Source organism: Megalops cyprinoides, chromosome 9 (assembly GCF_013368585.1).
Source record: "Megalops cyprinoides isolate fMegCyp1 chromosome 9, fMegCyp1.pri, whole genome shotgun sequence".
NCBI lineage: Eukaryota > Metazoa > Chordata > Actinopteri > Elopiformes > Megalopidae > Megalops > Megalops cyprinoides.
In genome coordinates, this window is record NC_050591.1 from 23,188,741 (window position 1) to 23,205,718 (window position 16,978).

The following is a 16,978-nucleotide window of genomic DNA, read 5'->3' on the forward strand; positions in this document are numbered from 1 at the left end:
TGTTTGCACAATTCCTCCTGCCGACTCCAGCTCGTTCTGAAGGAGGTGAACACGTGACGACTCGATGCGTGGACAGTTCAAACGAGGGATACAACCTACCTTGTCACAACATTACTGTCCGACCCGCCCCTGCATCTTGGTTGGCTAATAAATTCACATGCACTCAAACAGTCCCGTGCTGAAGGACTGTTTTGATATTTATTGAGCGTTGATTGGACAGACCTTACGTCAATTTAGCGGAACGCCCAAATAGCTCCCTTGAAAGTTAGGTAGTAAGAACTGAAGGCGTAACTTAATGGAAGCAGTGGTGAGAATTTTTGGGGAGCTGTTTGAACGAAGGCATAGACGCCATACTGCTTCAGTTTTGTGTTGTGTGAAGAATATGGTCTCGTGTAGCTGGCTAAATCTAGCTAGCCAGCAGTTTAGCTAATTGAGCAGATACAACAGTAACATTTAGCTCGCTCCTACACTGAATTAGTGTGACCCAGCAACGAAATAGCTGTAACGAAAGTATTCTGATTGCTCCTTTCATAGAGTGATTTGTTTTATTTGAAATTGACCAGTGAGGTTACTAGCAACTAATGTTACTTAATGGAATTTCTCACGAATGCGGCTAGCGTGTAAGTGGACTTGCTGGCTATTATTTGCTAATTTGTTAGACGTTCTCCACTGTTATCATCTTTTTCAAAGTAGACAATTCCTGTGAATGAATTAGCACTATTCAGTCCCTGTACCCCATATACACTGAATTAGATTGTGTAAGATTGCTTGTAGTTTACTTGAAAAAGTAGCGTTAATTTAGATAGCGAAATTCGGTGCGCATAAAGGGTGGGAGTTCCCAGCCACGTGCTTTTGTAGACAAATAGCTTACCAGGGCATATATTTCTCAGTTTTTACGAAACGCAAAGTTAGACCGACAGGTGAGACATTTCAAATATGCACCAGTCTACTAATTTATGTTCCTAAAATCAGAGAACCTCCTAACTTGCATGTTGTGGACAGTGCGGTCGATATTGTTCATTAGCACGTTGCGATGATTTTGAACTGCAACATTGCAGTAACGTTACTGGCAGGTCAAAATTGACCTCGTCACAACGACCTATTACATTGCATTACATGCATTTAGCAGACGCTCTTATCCAGGGGGACTTGCAGAACAAAAGAACATAAGTGTTATATAAGTTACAGCATTTTTAAAATGCACTCAAGGAATCGTTTACATTTAACCAGTTGCCCGATAACGTTGTGCTGAAATGTAGACTACTAAATGTTGAATTTTATAGCTCATTGTTAACAAAATGCATTTAGGAATAATAGGCGAAGAAAACCCATCATATTTTGTTAAAACATTTTGATGAGGTACAACAAATATTTTCTTTGGACTTGAAGTGGGTCTGTGTGAAATTGTCCTCTGTAGATGAGCTCAAGTCCTGTTCAGTTAAGTCTATTAATATGAGTCCCAGTCCCATTGTTGTGTTACACTTCTAGTACGTGGTCTTTGCTCTGCAAATAGTGCCATTAGCACTTGGCATGCCTGGCCACAAGGCACCCACCAGGGGGAAAGCAATTGCCCAGCTCCACTCCCAAGCTGGAGCTCACCAGCTGGGCTAAGCGGTCCCAAGAAATTGGTTCAAAACTTAACCAGAATCCTAACCTCACCCCCTGCTTTCCTGTGAGATGCACCCACTACACTGCATACCACAGCAGCCCATATTGGAGGGGAAACAAGCAAATTCCACAAATCCAGCATTTTTTTTTTTTGTTATGTTCTTAAATGTCTAGCTCTTACTCACATTGATGAGTTAACATATTTCAATTAGGGAATATGCAAAAATTTGGACTTTGTAAAAAATCATTGGCAGGATTCAGCTGGAGCAAAGTCATGTTCTGTACGATTTCAGGGGAGACAGATATTCAATTGGAGCAGCTACTTCACATGGATCCTTGTTTGTGTGTGCATGACTCTGTAATTTAATTTTCTCCTTGGCTGAGTACACATGACAACTGTGATCTTATTTGTGTTTACATGTTTCTGTCATGGTGTGCTACATTGTAAATAGTTATCAATTACCCGGTCCGGTTAGCATTAATGCACAATACACACTAAATGTAAATTGTTCATATATGCACTTTAGCTGGACAAGTGGGTTATTGTTGCTTTAAACAAGGCTTGTGTCACACCTCATTTGAAACCTTTTTTTCTACAACTATGCTGTTCATAACTACCATCCAGTCTTCCCTTTCCCATTCCTCTTTGAGACTCGCAAATGTGTATTATTTAACTACATGTCCAACTTCCTCTTGAACTGCATTCAAGAGTTAATACTGATGCATTCTTAATAAGTCGTGTAGAGGTGGATAGGTCGAGAACTGGCTTTAATCGGATCTCTTCTCACGTCTCTTGATGCTTCTTCTAGATTATCTGGTATATTCTGTCTCATTACACAGCGTTCCCACAGGAGTCCCCCAAGGAACAGAGTCTGACCCTCACCTGTTCTCACTTTTTAATCAAAATCCCTTGGTTAAGTTGTTTTTTGAATGAGTAGGACAGCAAACAAAACCATAGACACATACATAGTGTTCACATTGGCATCACTGCAGTGTAGAAAGGAGAAATGCATGTGTTATTATGCTAAAGTAGCTGGCTATATCTGTAGCTGGTAACAACTCTTGTCATTTTCATGTAAAACCTGTGTAGTTAGTTGAATGTCTTACAGTACATTTTGGTGGCTGCATTCTAGTTTCCATTGGTGAATGTTGGTCCAGGTAGCAGTTCCTATAAATAAATTTATTTCCTGATGTTCAGAAACTAATCCCTGGTTTGGTAAATTGTAATTTGCTATGAGAGCTTGAACTTGGCCATGTGGAGGAACTGCAGTGAGTTTTGACACTTGAATAATAATAACTAAAAAAGGTAATGAGGAGCTTCACTTCCCTTGATTAACCTAATCCAATACTCCAAAGTATAATTAGATTACAGATTTCCCTCCAAAACCAATAACATGCAGGACACAAGTGGGTGGAGTGACAAGGTGACTTTAATTTTTCTTTTGGTGGGATTGTGCCTTTCAGATAAAAACATATTCTCTTCTGTTGAGATATGCTATTGGTGTAATGTGTTATCACTGGGGTATTTCCTCCCAAAATTTAATCACGTCTTTAATTTAGTCCTTGCATTTAGCCATACATTGTATATTACACCGAAAGGTACGGAGAGTGCGCATTGCTTTCATTTTCACGGGCAGTTTCATGCGTTGTGTTTAAATGGTTATAATGTTTCATGTGCAAGATAAACACTCTAGCATTTCTGTGTAATTGTTTAAACCCCTATTCACTTAATCAAATCGGTCGTTCATGTCGCACAATCACAATACTGTATATCTGTATACAGTGGTCTTCTTCTTGGATGGGTATTTGAGTCTTACGCGTAGCATGCAGAAAGTTCTCGTGAGGGAGGGCTTATCGTAAAAGCACGTGACCAATTCGTCAGTTTTATTTCACTATTCTGAGTAAGCCATGACGAAAGTGGATGAAAGAAACTTCTGAACTGACGTGTGTAAGACTTCCGTTCATATACATGCTTCCGACTTGAAAGATGTGAAGTTGCCAGCTCTTGTCCCAAGTAGACCTCAATCGGAGTCGAATACGATTGGACAAACTTCACAGGCGCACAGTACTGGCGGAGGAAGAAACCTGAAGCAATATATTCGGTACCACAAAGTCCGCTACAGTACTATTTAAAGGTGATGAAAACAAGTTTAGTGTGATCATAATTCGGTCTTTTGTTTACGTTAGGTACTAAACTGCAGTTAATGCTTTACGCAACTACCTAGTGTATTATTTCTAGATTAAGTTATCTGAGGGGTAGTTAACATTGTGTACTTAATTTGTTGGAGCCAGCGCCTCAGTAGGCTTACAATATATCGTTATGGTAGTGGTTAGCAGCTTTGAATAAACTATATTTTGTTAGGTCGTTTTGTTTGTTGTGATAGATCATGATAGATCGTGAGTGAGTCAGCTACGTGCGTCTGATGACATTAAACGAATTGCGTCAAACGTCAGACGCAGACAGCGAGCGAGCTAATTTGCTAGTCAGCCAGTAGGAATCGACCACACGACTTTATACAAGTTGTGATGTTTTTCGTGATTTTTCCAATAATTTTACCTTTACTTGTCGCGTACACATTTGACATCAACTCAGCAAACAGTTTTTCCTACCTTTGCTAACAGTGGGATAAAGTGTGACAAAAGTATGCTGTAAAATAAACGATGGGATAAACATCAAGACTAAATCGACAGAAGGTATCTAGTCTGTTAGCCGTATGGATCAGGAAGGTAGTTAATGTTTTATTTAAAATATCAATAGTTATGGTATAGTAACCTATAAGTATGCAGTCATCTAACCAGCTGATATTAACCGTGGCTGGGAACATTATTAAAACATACAGCCGAGCGTTACTCCTTGAATCCTTAAGTCAATAGGATGTGCTAGACATGAATATTGGCTGAAATCTGCATCTGTCTTTTGAGGTACCTAACTTTTAATTGAAGTAGGAATTTGTCAAAATTAAAAATAAAATTTTTTTAAACCTATGCATGATAACTTAATAGAAATCAATTATTTAATTAAGGTTATGTTGATATGTCTTGCATACTGTATGTATGGATTCCTGGTATGGTTGTCTGGAGTATCAGCCAATGCAGTAAGGAAGCCTTGTCAAGCTTTTTTTTTTATTTTATTTTTAATTATGATATGCATTGGACAATGGGTAGAAGACAGTGTTGAGGATATGGATCTACAGTCGCTGTGTAGACTGGGGTCACTTTTGGTTGATACACTAAGCCAAATTATAGATGGAAAACATCTACAATGCACAGAACTTATTTACTTGAAAGTTACTTATTAGTGGAAACAAAACATGAAATGAGTCTTGAACCAGTAGTTTCTCAGTTTATCCACTCGTTAGAACAACCAAGTCATAAAATTAAGGGCTACGATGAGCATCTTCATCAGACTCCGCAAGCAGCATTAAACCACATTGACAGGATGGCCCCCTCTCAGGTCACACAGACAAGGAGAGTCCTGAATGGCTAATCTGATCATCTAAACATGTTGGGTTTGATATGACCATGACACAAGGCTTCCACGGTGTTCATTTTAGGTCTGTAAAACAGAGTTGTATCAACACAATAACAAATGCACAAGGTTCTTTTGCGTTGGCAAGCTTGAAATGTATTGCAATCCAAGTTATGCATAAAAAAGATGGAACACGGCCTGCATGGGCATAAATCTTTGTTACGCAGCAGCACCTCAGGCAGACAGTCCCGTGTTTGATGCACATATTGTCCTTGCCCTGGCCTCAGGGAGCTCTTTCACAGCCATGTCTGGGTCTAAATGGTTTCTCAATTGCAGCTGATGCAGGATTGCTGTGCTGGTGCATTCCTGACATCGCAGACCCCGAGAGCACAAACAGCTGCTGTGTGTGTGTGTGTTTGTGTGTGTGTCTGTGGGCCAGCAGTGCTCTCACTCGCTCCTGCCCTTCATTTACTTTACGTGGGTGGCGCAGAGATGTCGGGCGCGTGGCTGCCGGGCGGCGCACAATGGCCCGATTCAAACCAGCGATGAAAATTTGTACATCTCGGGGGCGACAGCATGTTTTGGAAGTCGCTGGAGAAACTCAACAACATTCCCCTTGTCTGTATTTTTTCTGTGATTTTGTGCAGCAGACGACAAGGTCAAAGGAAGAATTTAGGATGAAAGCATTGAAGTTTTCCATTTAGATTCCGAGAGCTGTGAATGGCTTCCCCCACTCTTTCCTGTGAACCCACACGCATGAGTGGATGGTTGCATGTGAGTGGGTGGATGCACGTGTGGGACAGTTGTGCTTGAAACAGGACAGTCCTGTCTCCATTTAATCGTTTACTGTAGTTCTCAGCAGAGGGAGCAACGGGGATCAGTTGTTTGTTCCTTCCTGCAGTGCCATGCATCAGTGCCATGAGCAGAAGTATTTCTATATTCACTCCAGCCACCACACCTCATTCGGCTGTCAGAAAACAGGTCTCAGAGAGTTTTATATGATTTTATCCGTATGTCTGACATCTTTATTTTGAGATTGCAATATATCATAAATATGTTTTTTTTTTGTTAAATTCTTTGAATTGTAGGTGTTGGGTAAGGATGAGGAACAGACAAAGGGGAGGCAACCTGGGCCTGCTGCTGCTGGCCTCTCAAATATTCCAGATGGGGGTGAACAACATCCCCCCTGTGACCCTTGCGGCACTGGGGCTTAACGTCTACCTGTTCCTGTTCCCGCTGACGCCCCTGCTGCAGGCGTGTGTCAGTGTGGAGACCTGCCGGGGCGGGGACTGGCGCCGCCTCCTGCTCTCCCCCCTGCACCATGCAGACGACTGGCACCTGTACTACAACATGGTGTCCCTGCTGTGGAAGGGTACGCGGCTGGAGCAGCGGCTGGGCGGGGCCTGGTTTGCCTACATCCTGACGGTCTTCTCCTTGCTCACGGGGGTGGTCTATCTGCTGCTGCAGTGGGCCCTCTCGGAGCTCACCCACGACTTCTCCTACAACATGCAGTGTGCAGTGGGCTTCTCAGGTGTGTGTGTGTGTGTGTGTGTGTGTGTGTGTGTGTGTGTGTGTGTGTGGAAGGGTTCTGGTAGATGGTGGGGAGTGATAGTGGTAGTATTCTCATTTGATTTGGTCTCCTCTAGGTGAACGTTTTACTGTAGCACCAAGACTGTTGATTGTATAAAGACTTCTGACACTTTACAGCAGAAACAAGAATATGAACCAGATCTCTTCTGCTGATATGACAATGACGTGACAAGGAAGTGTCTTTCAGGAGTGCTGTTTGGTCTAAAGGTCGTGAATAACTATTACTACCCGGGTGGAGTGACTAACGTGATGGGCATGCCGGTGTCCAATAAGTTTGCTTGTTGGGCAGAGCTGATCCTGATCCATGTGATGTCACCAGGGTGAGTTCAGGTGGTTCCAGGCTTCCAGTGGCAGCCTGTGCCTTTTCATCAATTTCCTTGTATTCATTCAGTAGTAGTTCATTTATTCAGTAATTGTGTGTTTTATTACAAGTAAATCACATTTTCTCATTTTCAGTTCATGGAAAATTTGGAAAGAGGTAGTGTTTTCATATATAGCAGACATGTCTAGATCAGGCTTGTCAAGATCAATTCTGATTGGCAAGGAGCATCTGACAGTTTTTCACCTCACTATACTGCCCCCTTTTGGCACCCATAACAAAATCTTTCACTGAATGTGAAAGCTGTGCTGTCTGCTCATTCACATTATGTGTAATGTAAATGTGTTTGACTGACGTATGTACACTATATGGACAAAAGTATTTGGCCACACCTGTTTTTCAGGGTTTGGGCTAGGCCCATTATCTCCAGTGAAGGGCAATGTTAATGCTTCAGCATACTAAGACATTTTGGACAATGCTATGCTTCCTACTTTGTGGCAACAGTTTGGGGAAGGCCCTTTTCTATTATAACATGACTGTGCCCCAGTGCACAAGGCAAGGACTATAAAGACATGGTTTGATGAGTTTGGTGTGGAAGAACTTGATTGGCCCGCACAGAGCCCTGACCTCAACCCCATCGAACACCTTTGGGATGAACTGGAACGGAGATTGCGAGCCAGGCCTTCTTGACCAACAGTGCCTGACCTCATAAATGTGCCTGACCTCATAAATGCTCTACAGAATGAATTCCCACAGAAACACTCCAAAATCTTGTGGAAACCCTTCCAAGAAGAGTGGAAGCTGTTATAGTTGCAAAAGGGGGACCAACTCCATATTAAAGTATATGTATTTCAAAATAATGTCATTACAATGTAATGGTCAGGCGTCCAAATACTTTTGTCCATATAGTGTACCTTGGTCAATAATGCATAATAGAATGTGGTGAAATCATTAACACCTCCTCTCTAATATAGCTAAAATGACATGTTAAACATGAGTCTATGACAACCTGTACAGGCAGTCCGTGCTTTTACAACATCATAATTTTCTGGAAACCACATCTTATTTCCATCACAATCTCATTATTATAATTGGGAGCAGAACACGTTAGGAATATGATGGAGAAAAAGGTGACATCAGATTTTCAGATTAATTGAAATGTTTATAAGACGTTACTACAGTGAAAACCTTTGAACTTTTGAATATACTTCAAGTACAAACACATGAAGTACAGTACAAATATTCAGTATTGTACCATGCGCTGTGTGATAGCAAACAGTACGTGGAAAATGGCAAGATGCAAAGCATGGTTCTCAATAATGACACAAATCAGTGTACACATTGAAAGGATAAAATGTCAACCTTATTTAGCCCTGCCTCCTCAGTTAACAAGAAAGACAACACACAACCCAAACAGACATACCCCCCCCCTTAAAAAAATCATAGTTGCCTTTTCAGTCTTTTTACTTTGCTTTTCCTCTTGTTCCTGATCTCACAACCCATTCCTGCTCATAGTAGCTTAGCTTTTTTAACATAGCATAGCATAGTAACATAGCTTTTTTTGTCTTAAAAGAATTATGATGCCATTTCTGTAAACATATAAACACAAATTATTGTAAATTGCATGGCTGTAAATTGGGGACTGCCTGTATCACATCGTAAAAAAATCATCCAAAAAAAACCCCCACACACTTTACAAATATGAATACCACTCGCTGCACTGGTAATAATCATGATCTAGTAGAAGTGAGTGGGTTCAGAGGCTAACTGCTATTGTGTGCAGTGTTGGGCATGCATCTGAAGCACAATGGAATGCGCCTTCTCTGTAGAATACCTGCGATTACAGCAAAGTGGAGGCCAACTTTACTGGGAGAAGAGTGCAGCCTGTGTGTGATTGCAATTGCTTTTCAGGACAGGGTGTGTGCAAATGAGCAAAAAAGGTATGGAAAGGGACTAAACTGAGCCTTGATCCCACAGGACCTCATTTGTGGGACACCTGGCTGGTATTCTTGTGGGGCTTCTCTACACCCATGGTCCTCTGAAGTCTGTCATGAAAACATGTGCAGGTATGTCTCTCATAACCCTCTCTTTCTGACCTGCCCTTTCCACCTTCGACTGTGGGGAAAAAAGAAAACATTTCCTAAGGATTCAACATTCACTCAAATATAGTTTTATTGCAATTTGTGTGTAATCTCTAATTTCACAGTTTATTGAAATGTTTCTTGGACATATTTTGGCATGTTTGTGGCTTTGTTGTTTTGCCTACATGTAAGAATTGGCAATTAGTGAAGATTTTGTTTCAGGGTTTTTGATGGGTGGATCAAATGGATACACTACAGGACAAAGAACTTACTACAGTTCCTCAGGTATTTCTGCGAGTCTGTATGAATGTGTGTGTCTGTATCCCTTTGTTTTCTGTTGTTTTCTATTCTTTCATGTCCGCAACAAAGCAATAATAAACACATTCATCTGATTTTGCAGAATGTAAGTAATGGAATCACTTCACTTCCATTCACTTGGTAATGGTTGCTCGAAGATTTCATTCACAGACACATAGGTCAGTGTCAGTTGAGGTGGTGTTTTGTCATGCCCCTGTTTGCCTGATTCTCTTTCTCTGTTTTACCTTACAGGATTCAGTGGTTACAACGGGACCCATGGGAATTTTCCCTATGCCCAGAATTGGCGCTCCCAGGCTGACCCAAATCTGCACCCCTACACTGCTGGCCTGTCAGAAGATGAGCAGTATGAGGCTGCCATTAGGGCCAGTTTGAGAGACAGAGGTGAGTGGTCCACACTGCGGGATTGCAGGTGAATCACAGGGGAGAGGGAATGAGTGCCACCACCCACTCATCTGTTGCTCTGTTCTCTGTTGCCCTCTGCTGGTAGAGATGGTCAGTGTTCTAGATTTCAATACTCCCTGTCTGTGTATGGTGGTTTTGCAGGTTCTTAGATCATAAGAAGTACTGCATTGCTCCCAGCTGTAGGTAATTCTTCCCTGTCTGCAGTGACTTGTCCTTCGTGTCCTCCAGGGCGCGCCACTCAAGCTAGACCAGCGTATGGGTTTAACATCCCACCAGAGCCAGGGAGTATGGAGGAGCTCCGACAGCACAGACTGCAGAGATTTGCCCGCTGAGGTGTGGCACCTGTTTGAGAGGAATCGACCACCGGGACACAACGTCATCGGATATTCATCAGGATGAGTTTGGGCTGGAAAGGGTTAATGCTGTAAGCTTTGCTGTTCTATTCAGATTTGAAATTTTTTGATGTGTTCAGTCTGACTGGCAGGGGTACAGTCTCCATAGCAACATAAGAGGGATTTTGTCTTTGGGACAGGCTTTAAACAGGAACTTTTTTAGCTCTTGTTTCTCAGTTGGAACAGTAGCCAGTGTTTGTGCACATTTGTATTTATGTTACTGTTAACATCTTTTGGAACAAACCCAGTTTCAGCCAATCTCACTCTGATAGCAATTGATAAAATGAATTGCTCACTTTTAAAATCTGTGCCATATACCATTTTCTTCTCATATTTTCTACAAAAAAGCAACCTGTCCAGTTTTCTGTTAAGTGTGTTGGACACATATTCCATGTAACCGAGAGACTGCAAAGCAGGTAAGGACAGCAGTGACTGTTTACATCTTACACTGATGGATTGAGCCCCTGAACCCCCTGAACATCTGCTCTCAAGGCTTCACTTGGTGGACCTCATGAATGTAAAGATGTAACATGACCTCCTTCCACCAGAGAGTGTTGCTGGAGAACCAACACTAGTGAGCCAAGAAGGGAGGTATGCTTTTATGTTAAGTTCTTTGTTGTTAGTAAAGGAGGGACATTTGCAGATCTCAAAAATGTTAAATTATTAAGAGATATAATGTCATTTAAGGGCATGTATTTTTACCCATATTTTTCATATATGTATGCATTTTTTCAAAGATCCTTTGAACTTAATGCAATTGTATTATGTTCTATGGTTTGCTGTCAAGTCTATTTATGGGATCAAATAAATACATCTATGCTTAAGCCTTTGAGTGAATCCTGTATGAAAAACTGGTCATGTATAACAGTGTGTGAACGGCTGACCTGTTATTCATAACAAATTTATAAAATAAGGTCTGAGGTTTTGGTTTTATTTTCTGGTATAACTATTGCACAGAAGATAGTCAGTTCCTTGACCCTAACCCTGCCCTCAACAGAGCCCAAGTTGCTATGCCATGGTGTCTTCAAAGAAAGAGTCAAGTTTTTGAGATTAGATGCATTTATTTGACCTTTTAGAAAGTCCACATACAATGGCTTTAAAATACTGGTATTTGCTGAAAGATGTATGAGTGTTAGTGGGAGCATTACTTTCAGGGTTAATAACTTATGGAAGATTCATCTTTATTGTTTCACGTACAGTTCATTAAAGTTGGACAGACAGAAAGATAGTGGGTCATTTCTCACCAGATTGGCTCTTTTCTGAATCGGCTATGCATCTGAGCGCCCCCTTGTGTCCACCCTGTTCACATGAGATTAAAGCACCATTTCGTATATGATCTAAAGGAGTGGCTTCAGGAACCCATGGGCTCTGAGGGGTTTACAGGCATCTGTAAACTGATGTCATTTTTAAAAGTTCAGCGAGCCAAAAATAAAGATGCTCCTTTTAGAAACAACAGCTGCTTAAATCCTAAACTGAAATGACTAAAAATACAACCGAGAGGTGAAGTATATGAATGTTTCTACTCTCTGCACAAATATTCCTGTGTAGTGATATGAATAGTGTATTGACGGGCATCAGATTAGTGTGGCATTCATGCAAAGCAGCTGGTGGGGTCTTAGGTTAAATATGGGCACCTATTTTGTCCAATAAGGGTCCACCATGACCACATGATGTCATATCCTTTTTAGTGAGGCCTTTTTTGTCCACTCAACTTGATCAACGCAACCAAACCGATTAATAGTCATCTAGCAATATGCCAACCCTCAGTAATGAACGTGTGATCTCTTTTTTAACATCAATGAAAAATCAAAAGTACAGAGTGGTTAACAGAATGTAAAATTTTCAGTTTCAGTCACCACAAAAACACCTGACAATTTCTGAATAACTGAGTGAGAACATAGTCATGTTTTCTGAAAATGTTTGCTGCAGAGCATGCCGCTAGCATGCTTATACAATGGGACGGAAAAGACCTTCGCTGATTTCCACTTCACTGAAGTTTTCTACCACCTTGCTCACATTCATACACGGGTGTTTATACCTCTACAATCTGATGCAAGTAGCCACATCATGAAGCAAATAGTAAATAGTAGTTAGGGTGACTTTTTTTTTTTTTTTTTTTTTACAGTTTACTTGATATGGTTGGCGACAGCTTTTCAATTACACCATGATGTCCCTTATTGGCCAGAATCAGCATCCAATTTAAAGTGAAATAAACCGAGGTTTTGGTAATAAAAGATAAATTGGTTAAAAACTCAAAGCAGTGATTTTTAATCCTGTATGGAATGAGGTTTTAATCACAGCCATTTATTCACTAAATTTAACTAAGTGTTCAAGTGCTCATTAACATTTTCATTGAACATTTGATCTGAACTGTGTGTCAATGACACTTGTGTTAAGGTGAGTGTTGGAGGGGCCATTCAATACCCTTTGTTTCCCTCCCTTATTGCATATTTGCCATGCAAAGGCAAATATGCAAGGCAAAACTTCTGACAGCAAACTAAAGTCATTCATGGCTTTCTCTCCTCTTCGGAGAGACCATGTTCACCATTTCAAATAGCACCAAAATTATCTATACCTAAATAAATACTCTTGACATTTACAGTAAAAATATAAAGCAATCCTGTTTGTTCGACAGTGCAAACATATGTACAGACAATAGAAAATAATGCAAAATTAAAAAAACATGGAGAAAAAGGCTGCATTTTAAGTCATATAATCTGTTATACATGTGAATAGTACTTGTATTTAACACTGTATTTGTAATAGTTATGCTTAGATGTATGTGTTAGTATGCTGAATGTGTGAGTTGGGGTGGGGCTTGTTGGGGTGGGGGGTGGGGGGTCTCTCGGGGGTTTTACCTGGGAGGTTTATGAACCTCTGAGGTAATACTATTAACTATCACACCATCACTGTGGGACCAGTGGTAGACTTAACGCTTGTATTTTTCAGTCTAGAAACAGGCCACACCCCTGAAAGCAGTACATGATAGAGGCCACACCTCATAAGAGTATTTGAGGATTATGAAGAGGAGGGAAAGATGGCATATTCATGTTTAAAAATACTGTAAAGTTTAAAAATGTGCTTGCATGTGAACTGTATGTTTAGTGTGTGTGTGTGTGTGTGTGTGTGTGTGTGTGGGCACTGGGAGAATCTTAAAGTCAGATATAGGAGATAGAAAAGCTCCTACTGCAACTGTTGTACAACAAATTTATATCCACTCTGTACTAACAATGAAGAGTATAGGCTACACATGAGCACATGCAGGTGAGCGCACGCAGCCGAGGATGCACACCTCAAGGCACCTTGGCGAGTGCCCTCAGGTGAGCATACAGAATTTTGGACAGCACTCGGGTATGCCCTGTAGAGACAAACTGCATTCCAACAGCTCCATTCTACCCTCAGCACCATCAAAAGGGCCCCCCTAATCCTTAGAGAGAGGTAAGGTAACTTTAGTTTGCCCTGTCTGCTTTGCCTGAGTGCCAAAAATAGCAAACTCTCTCAGGAAGTGACCTCTTAATTTCATTCTCAGAAAACACTGTTGAAATATCTCATAAAGACATAGGTACAGCATAACTACTTTGCACATACACACTTTTACATATTACATTTTACATATTACATTTATTAAACCTGTTTGTGTAATTACACTCATGTTACAACCACAATGTGTATGAACACAGTAGTTACGATACAAATACAAAGTAGTGTCTATGTAGATACAGTGCAGACACATGGATATTAGGGCCACTTAATCAAAAATGGGACCCAATATTTTGCCTCTGTAGCATTTTTTCAAGTGTTAAAGAATTAAACCCTGGGTATTAACACAGAACTGTTGTACTATGATGTGTTCCTGTGCCACCTTCTCTCCTGGACACTCTGTGACCTCATGCGAAATGGTCACTTCTTAGGGGGTATAGGTACGAGGAAGCAGATTGGAATGCACCCACAGCTCATGTACCTGTGCGCCACCTGTCCCAGCAGTCCCCAATAGACTTTTCAGCCAATGAAAACAAGCCTTACTGACTCTGGAGATCCCAGCCAAATGGAAATACACATTACTGAGTACATTACTACTGTAGAGATTTTTTTTTATAAAATGTTTTACCTTTTATATTTTGTCAAGTAGGTTCATTGGATGAACTTGGATACAACAAATTACAAAGGAAGATAAGTACCAGTGTGTTCACAGCCTTTCAGGTGACCAATCTCTGTGTTTCCAACCGCTTGGATGGCCAATCGGTGTAGTCACAGCCTTTCAGGTAACCAATCATTTTGCATTTTTCAGTGCAGTTCTCACAGGAATGTTGGCAGGAGCAAGCCTGTGGCGCTGGCAGGTCTGGGACGGGCAGGCCGACTTGTAGGAGCCGTCACTCCTTCATGCAGACGCTGCACCGGCTGGCACGCAGACGCTGGTCCCTCTCCTCCTTCAGTGGGCCTGTCGGGTGGGCGGGGCTGAACTGCTCAGCCACGCCCACGTGTGTCAGCCAGAAGCTGTAGGCATTGGCGAAGTAGTGGCAGGTGCCGCGCGGGCCCTGGCACTCGATGAAGGGCTGCCTGCGGAAGTCCCTCAGGCAGCTCCCTGACGACATCAGTGACTGCCCTCCGCCCTCGTCACCGGACCCTGTGTGCTGCAGCACAAACCTCACACCTCACTTACTGTTTCTTGTACACTGCAGGGACACAGATACTAGCACAAATATTTATCTCACACACACACACAGATGAATTCACAGACAGTTTATCATGTATGAACATACCATACATGCACACAGAAACTTTGTGATGGATTTTACCACACGCACACATTGAAATGTGTGTAACTCCCACAAAGTAGTGAGGTTTTTCACACGCACAGGCACACTCACCATGAGGAAAGAGTAGCCGACCCACAGGCTCCTCCAGTGCTGGGGACAGAGAGGAATGCTGCTGTCTTGGCTGTGCACGGCGACAGTGGGAGAGGGGGCCTCACACACCACACAGCGGCTGATGTATCGCTGGATCTCTGGCCCTGACACGGGCATCATGGGTACGGCCGCCGTGGTGGACAGCCAATAGGATTTGTCATTGCCGTTGGCATAGTCACAGGTGGCCGCGTTGCATGTGGCAAACGGCATAGTGCTGAAGATTTTTAGACATGATCCGGCATGGCCTGGTGGAGAGCATCACTGTTAGCAAACATGCATACATATACATAAAGTCACAGAAAAATAAAAATAAAAATACATATTAACAGAAATACACCCCTACCTAGCAGCTGTACCCCTGCTGTCCCATACATCCTAGGTCCTGTGTGTGCATGCATAGATGTGGTGCTCGTTTGATGTGCATACCTAAGTCCTGTGTGTGCGCCTTCTCCTGACCCTCCAGGTACAGCAGACTGTAGCCGCTCCACAGTGTGACCATATCCTCAGGACACACGGGCAGTGTGTCTGACTGACTGTGCATCACCAACAGGAAGGCCGAGTTAACCTTCCTCCTTGGGCTTGGATATCCAGGATCTCCCACCATACCGGGGGGGCCTGTGCCAGGGAGAGATAGTCAGTCCTCGTACACTGCGGGAAGTGGGGGGAGGGGAGGGGAGCCGGAGGAGAAGATGGGATGGGGCAACAGTATAGGGAGAAGAGGAGGGAGGAGCACAGTGCCTAGAGGAAGGAGTAACAGGTTGGTCAGGTGCATTTCAGCTTGGGTCACCACTTGCTCACCCTGTGGACCAGAAGGTCCTCGTTGTCCAGGAACGCCAGCATCTCCAGGGGTTCCAGCCAGCCCTGGAATCCCCACTAATCCTTGAAACCCAGGAGACCCTGATGAACCCTTTAACCCTGTAATAACACACACAGAGAAATCCCTCAAACCCAAACTGAGAGATTCCATGTAGATCAGCGGTTAGGGTGCTCGGGTGCTCGGTTTGAACGCAGACTGAGCACTATGGTCCGGGTGTGATTCAGCCAAGTCAGCAAATAATGATGACCGGCAGACCTGAAGTAGCACCTATCTTCCAAGGAGTGACACTCTGCTATAGTACACTGGGCAAGGTGCAGTGCCAAAAGTATCCATTGGCTACATTCAAGTGTATTGGAGGATTGCATTAGTCTTACTTCGGCACTCCTGCACAGTAAGTTCAGCATTCAACTTGGTTGCTACAAACTCTGACACTCTGATTCTGTTTGTGCAGGTGGAGCCCTGGGTCTTGAAACCCATATGGCTGAAGAGCCTTACCTCTACGTCCTTCTGCTCCTATTGGGCCAGGCTTGCCAGGGAGACCTACAGGGCCTTGTAATCCAGGGAGTCCCAAGATCCCATGTGGGGGTGGGAGAAGTAGAGAGGTGATGACGCTCCCTTTTTGACCTTTGCGGCCTGTAGAGGAACCCCAGGGGAGAAACGGATCACATTGAGTGTACGAGAATTTCGCCGTTCATAGTCAAAGTGACTTTGATTAAAGAGGTCAGCTGCATAATGTTGCAGCATTTGTTGGCATCATTGAGTCATTTAATATTCTGCTTGTGAGGGCTGTGAATGATTTGCATGTAAGGGACATTATCTCAGACATGACATATATCTGGTGACAGTAGCATCAGTCTGCAATAAGGGGACAGTGTCATTGGGGAGGTGTCCACTAGCAGAACCAATGTTAAAGCTTTGACATTTATGGTGCTCTTGGCCAGGATGGTTCAGTTTTGCCTTCATGTATACGGTACACTATCCTCTACTTTTATATGCTCTTTGTATTCTGGACGGTAAGTTTTTGTACGTCGGCCTGGAAAATGATACTATTAATTGACAATTATTTGCATAATAG

The 16,978-nt window shown here is 42.5% G+C and overlaps 2 protein-coding genes across 3 annotated transcripts in view; one reads left to right on the forward strand and one right to left on the reverse strand.

Moving 5' to 3' along the window:
* Window positions 1-3,504: 3,504 nt before the first annotated feature.
* Window positions 3,505-10,860, forward strand: rhbdd1 (rhomboid domain containing 1). Of its 2 annotated transcripts, none has more exons than XM_036536830.1 (7): window positions 3,505-3,743; window positions 6,166-6,608; window positions 6,855-6,987; window positions 8,964-9,052; window positions 9,290-9,352; window positions 9,617-9,766; window positions 10,016-10,860. In XM_036536830.1, the coding sequence occupies exons 2-7, from the start codon at window positions 6,179-6,181 to the stop codon at window positions 10,117-10,119; spliced, it is 969 nt and encodes a 322-aa protein (XP_036392723.1). In that variant the 5' UTR covers window positions 3,505-3,743; window positions 6,166-6,178; the 3' UTR covers window positions 10,120-10,860. The 2 variants fall into 2 exon arrangements, with proteins under 2 accessions (XP_036392723.1, XP_036392724.1); XM_036536831.1 differs by having other exon boundaries at window positions 3,505-3,710.
* Window positions 10,861-13,279: 2,419 nt separating this feature from the next.
* col4a4 (collagen, type IV, alpha 4) overlaps window positions 13,280-16,978 on the reverse strand; it is an 18,868-nt gene continuing 15,169 nt past the window's right edge. Inside the window, exons 33-37 of the mRNA XM_036537155.1 lie at window positions 16,399-16,536; window positions 15,885-16,001; window positions 15,513-15,701; window positions 15,048-15,331; window positions 13,280-14,810 (exon numbers count right to left, since the gene is read on the reverse strand). Coding sequence (XP_036393048.1) covers window positions 14,550-14,810; window positions 15,048-15,331; window positions 15,513-15,701; window positions 15,885-16,001; window positions 16,399-16,536 — 989 coding nt within the window. The 3' untranslated portion in view covers window positions 13,280-14,549. The remainder of the gene's footprint in view (window positions 14,811-15,047; window positions 15,332-15,512; window positions 15,702-15,884; window positions 16,002-16,398; window positions 16,537-16,978) is intronic.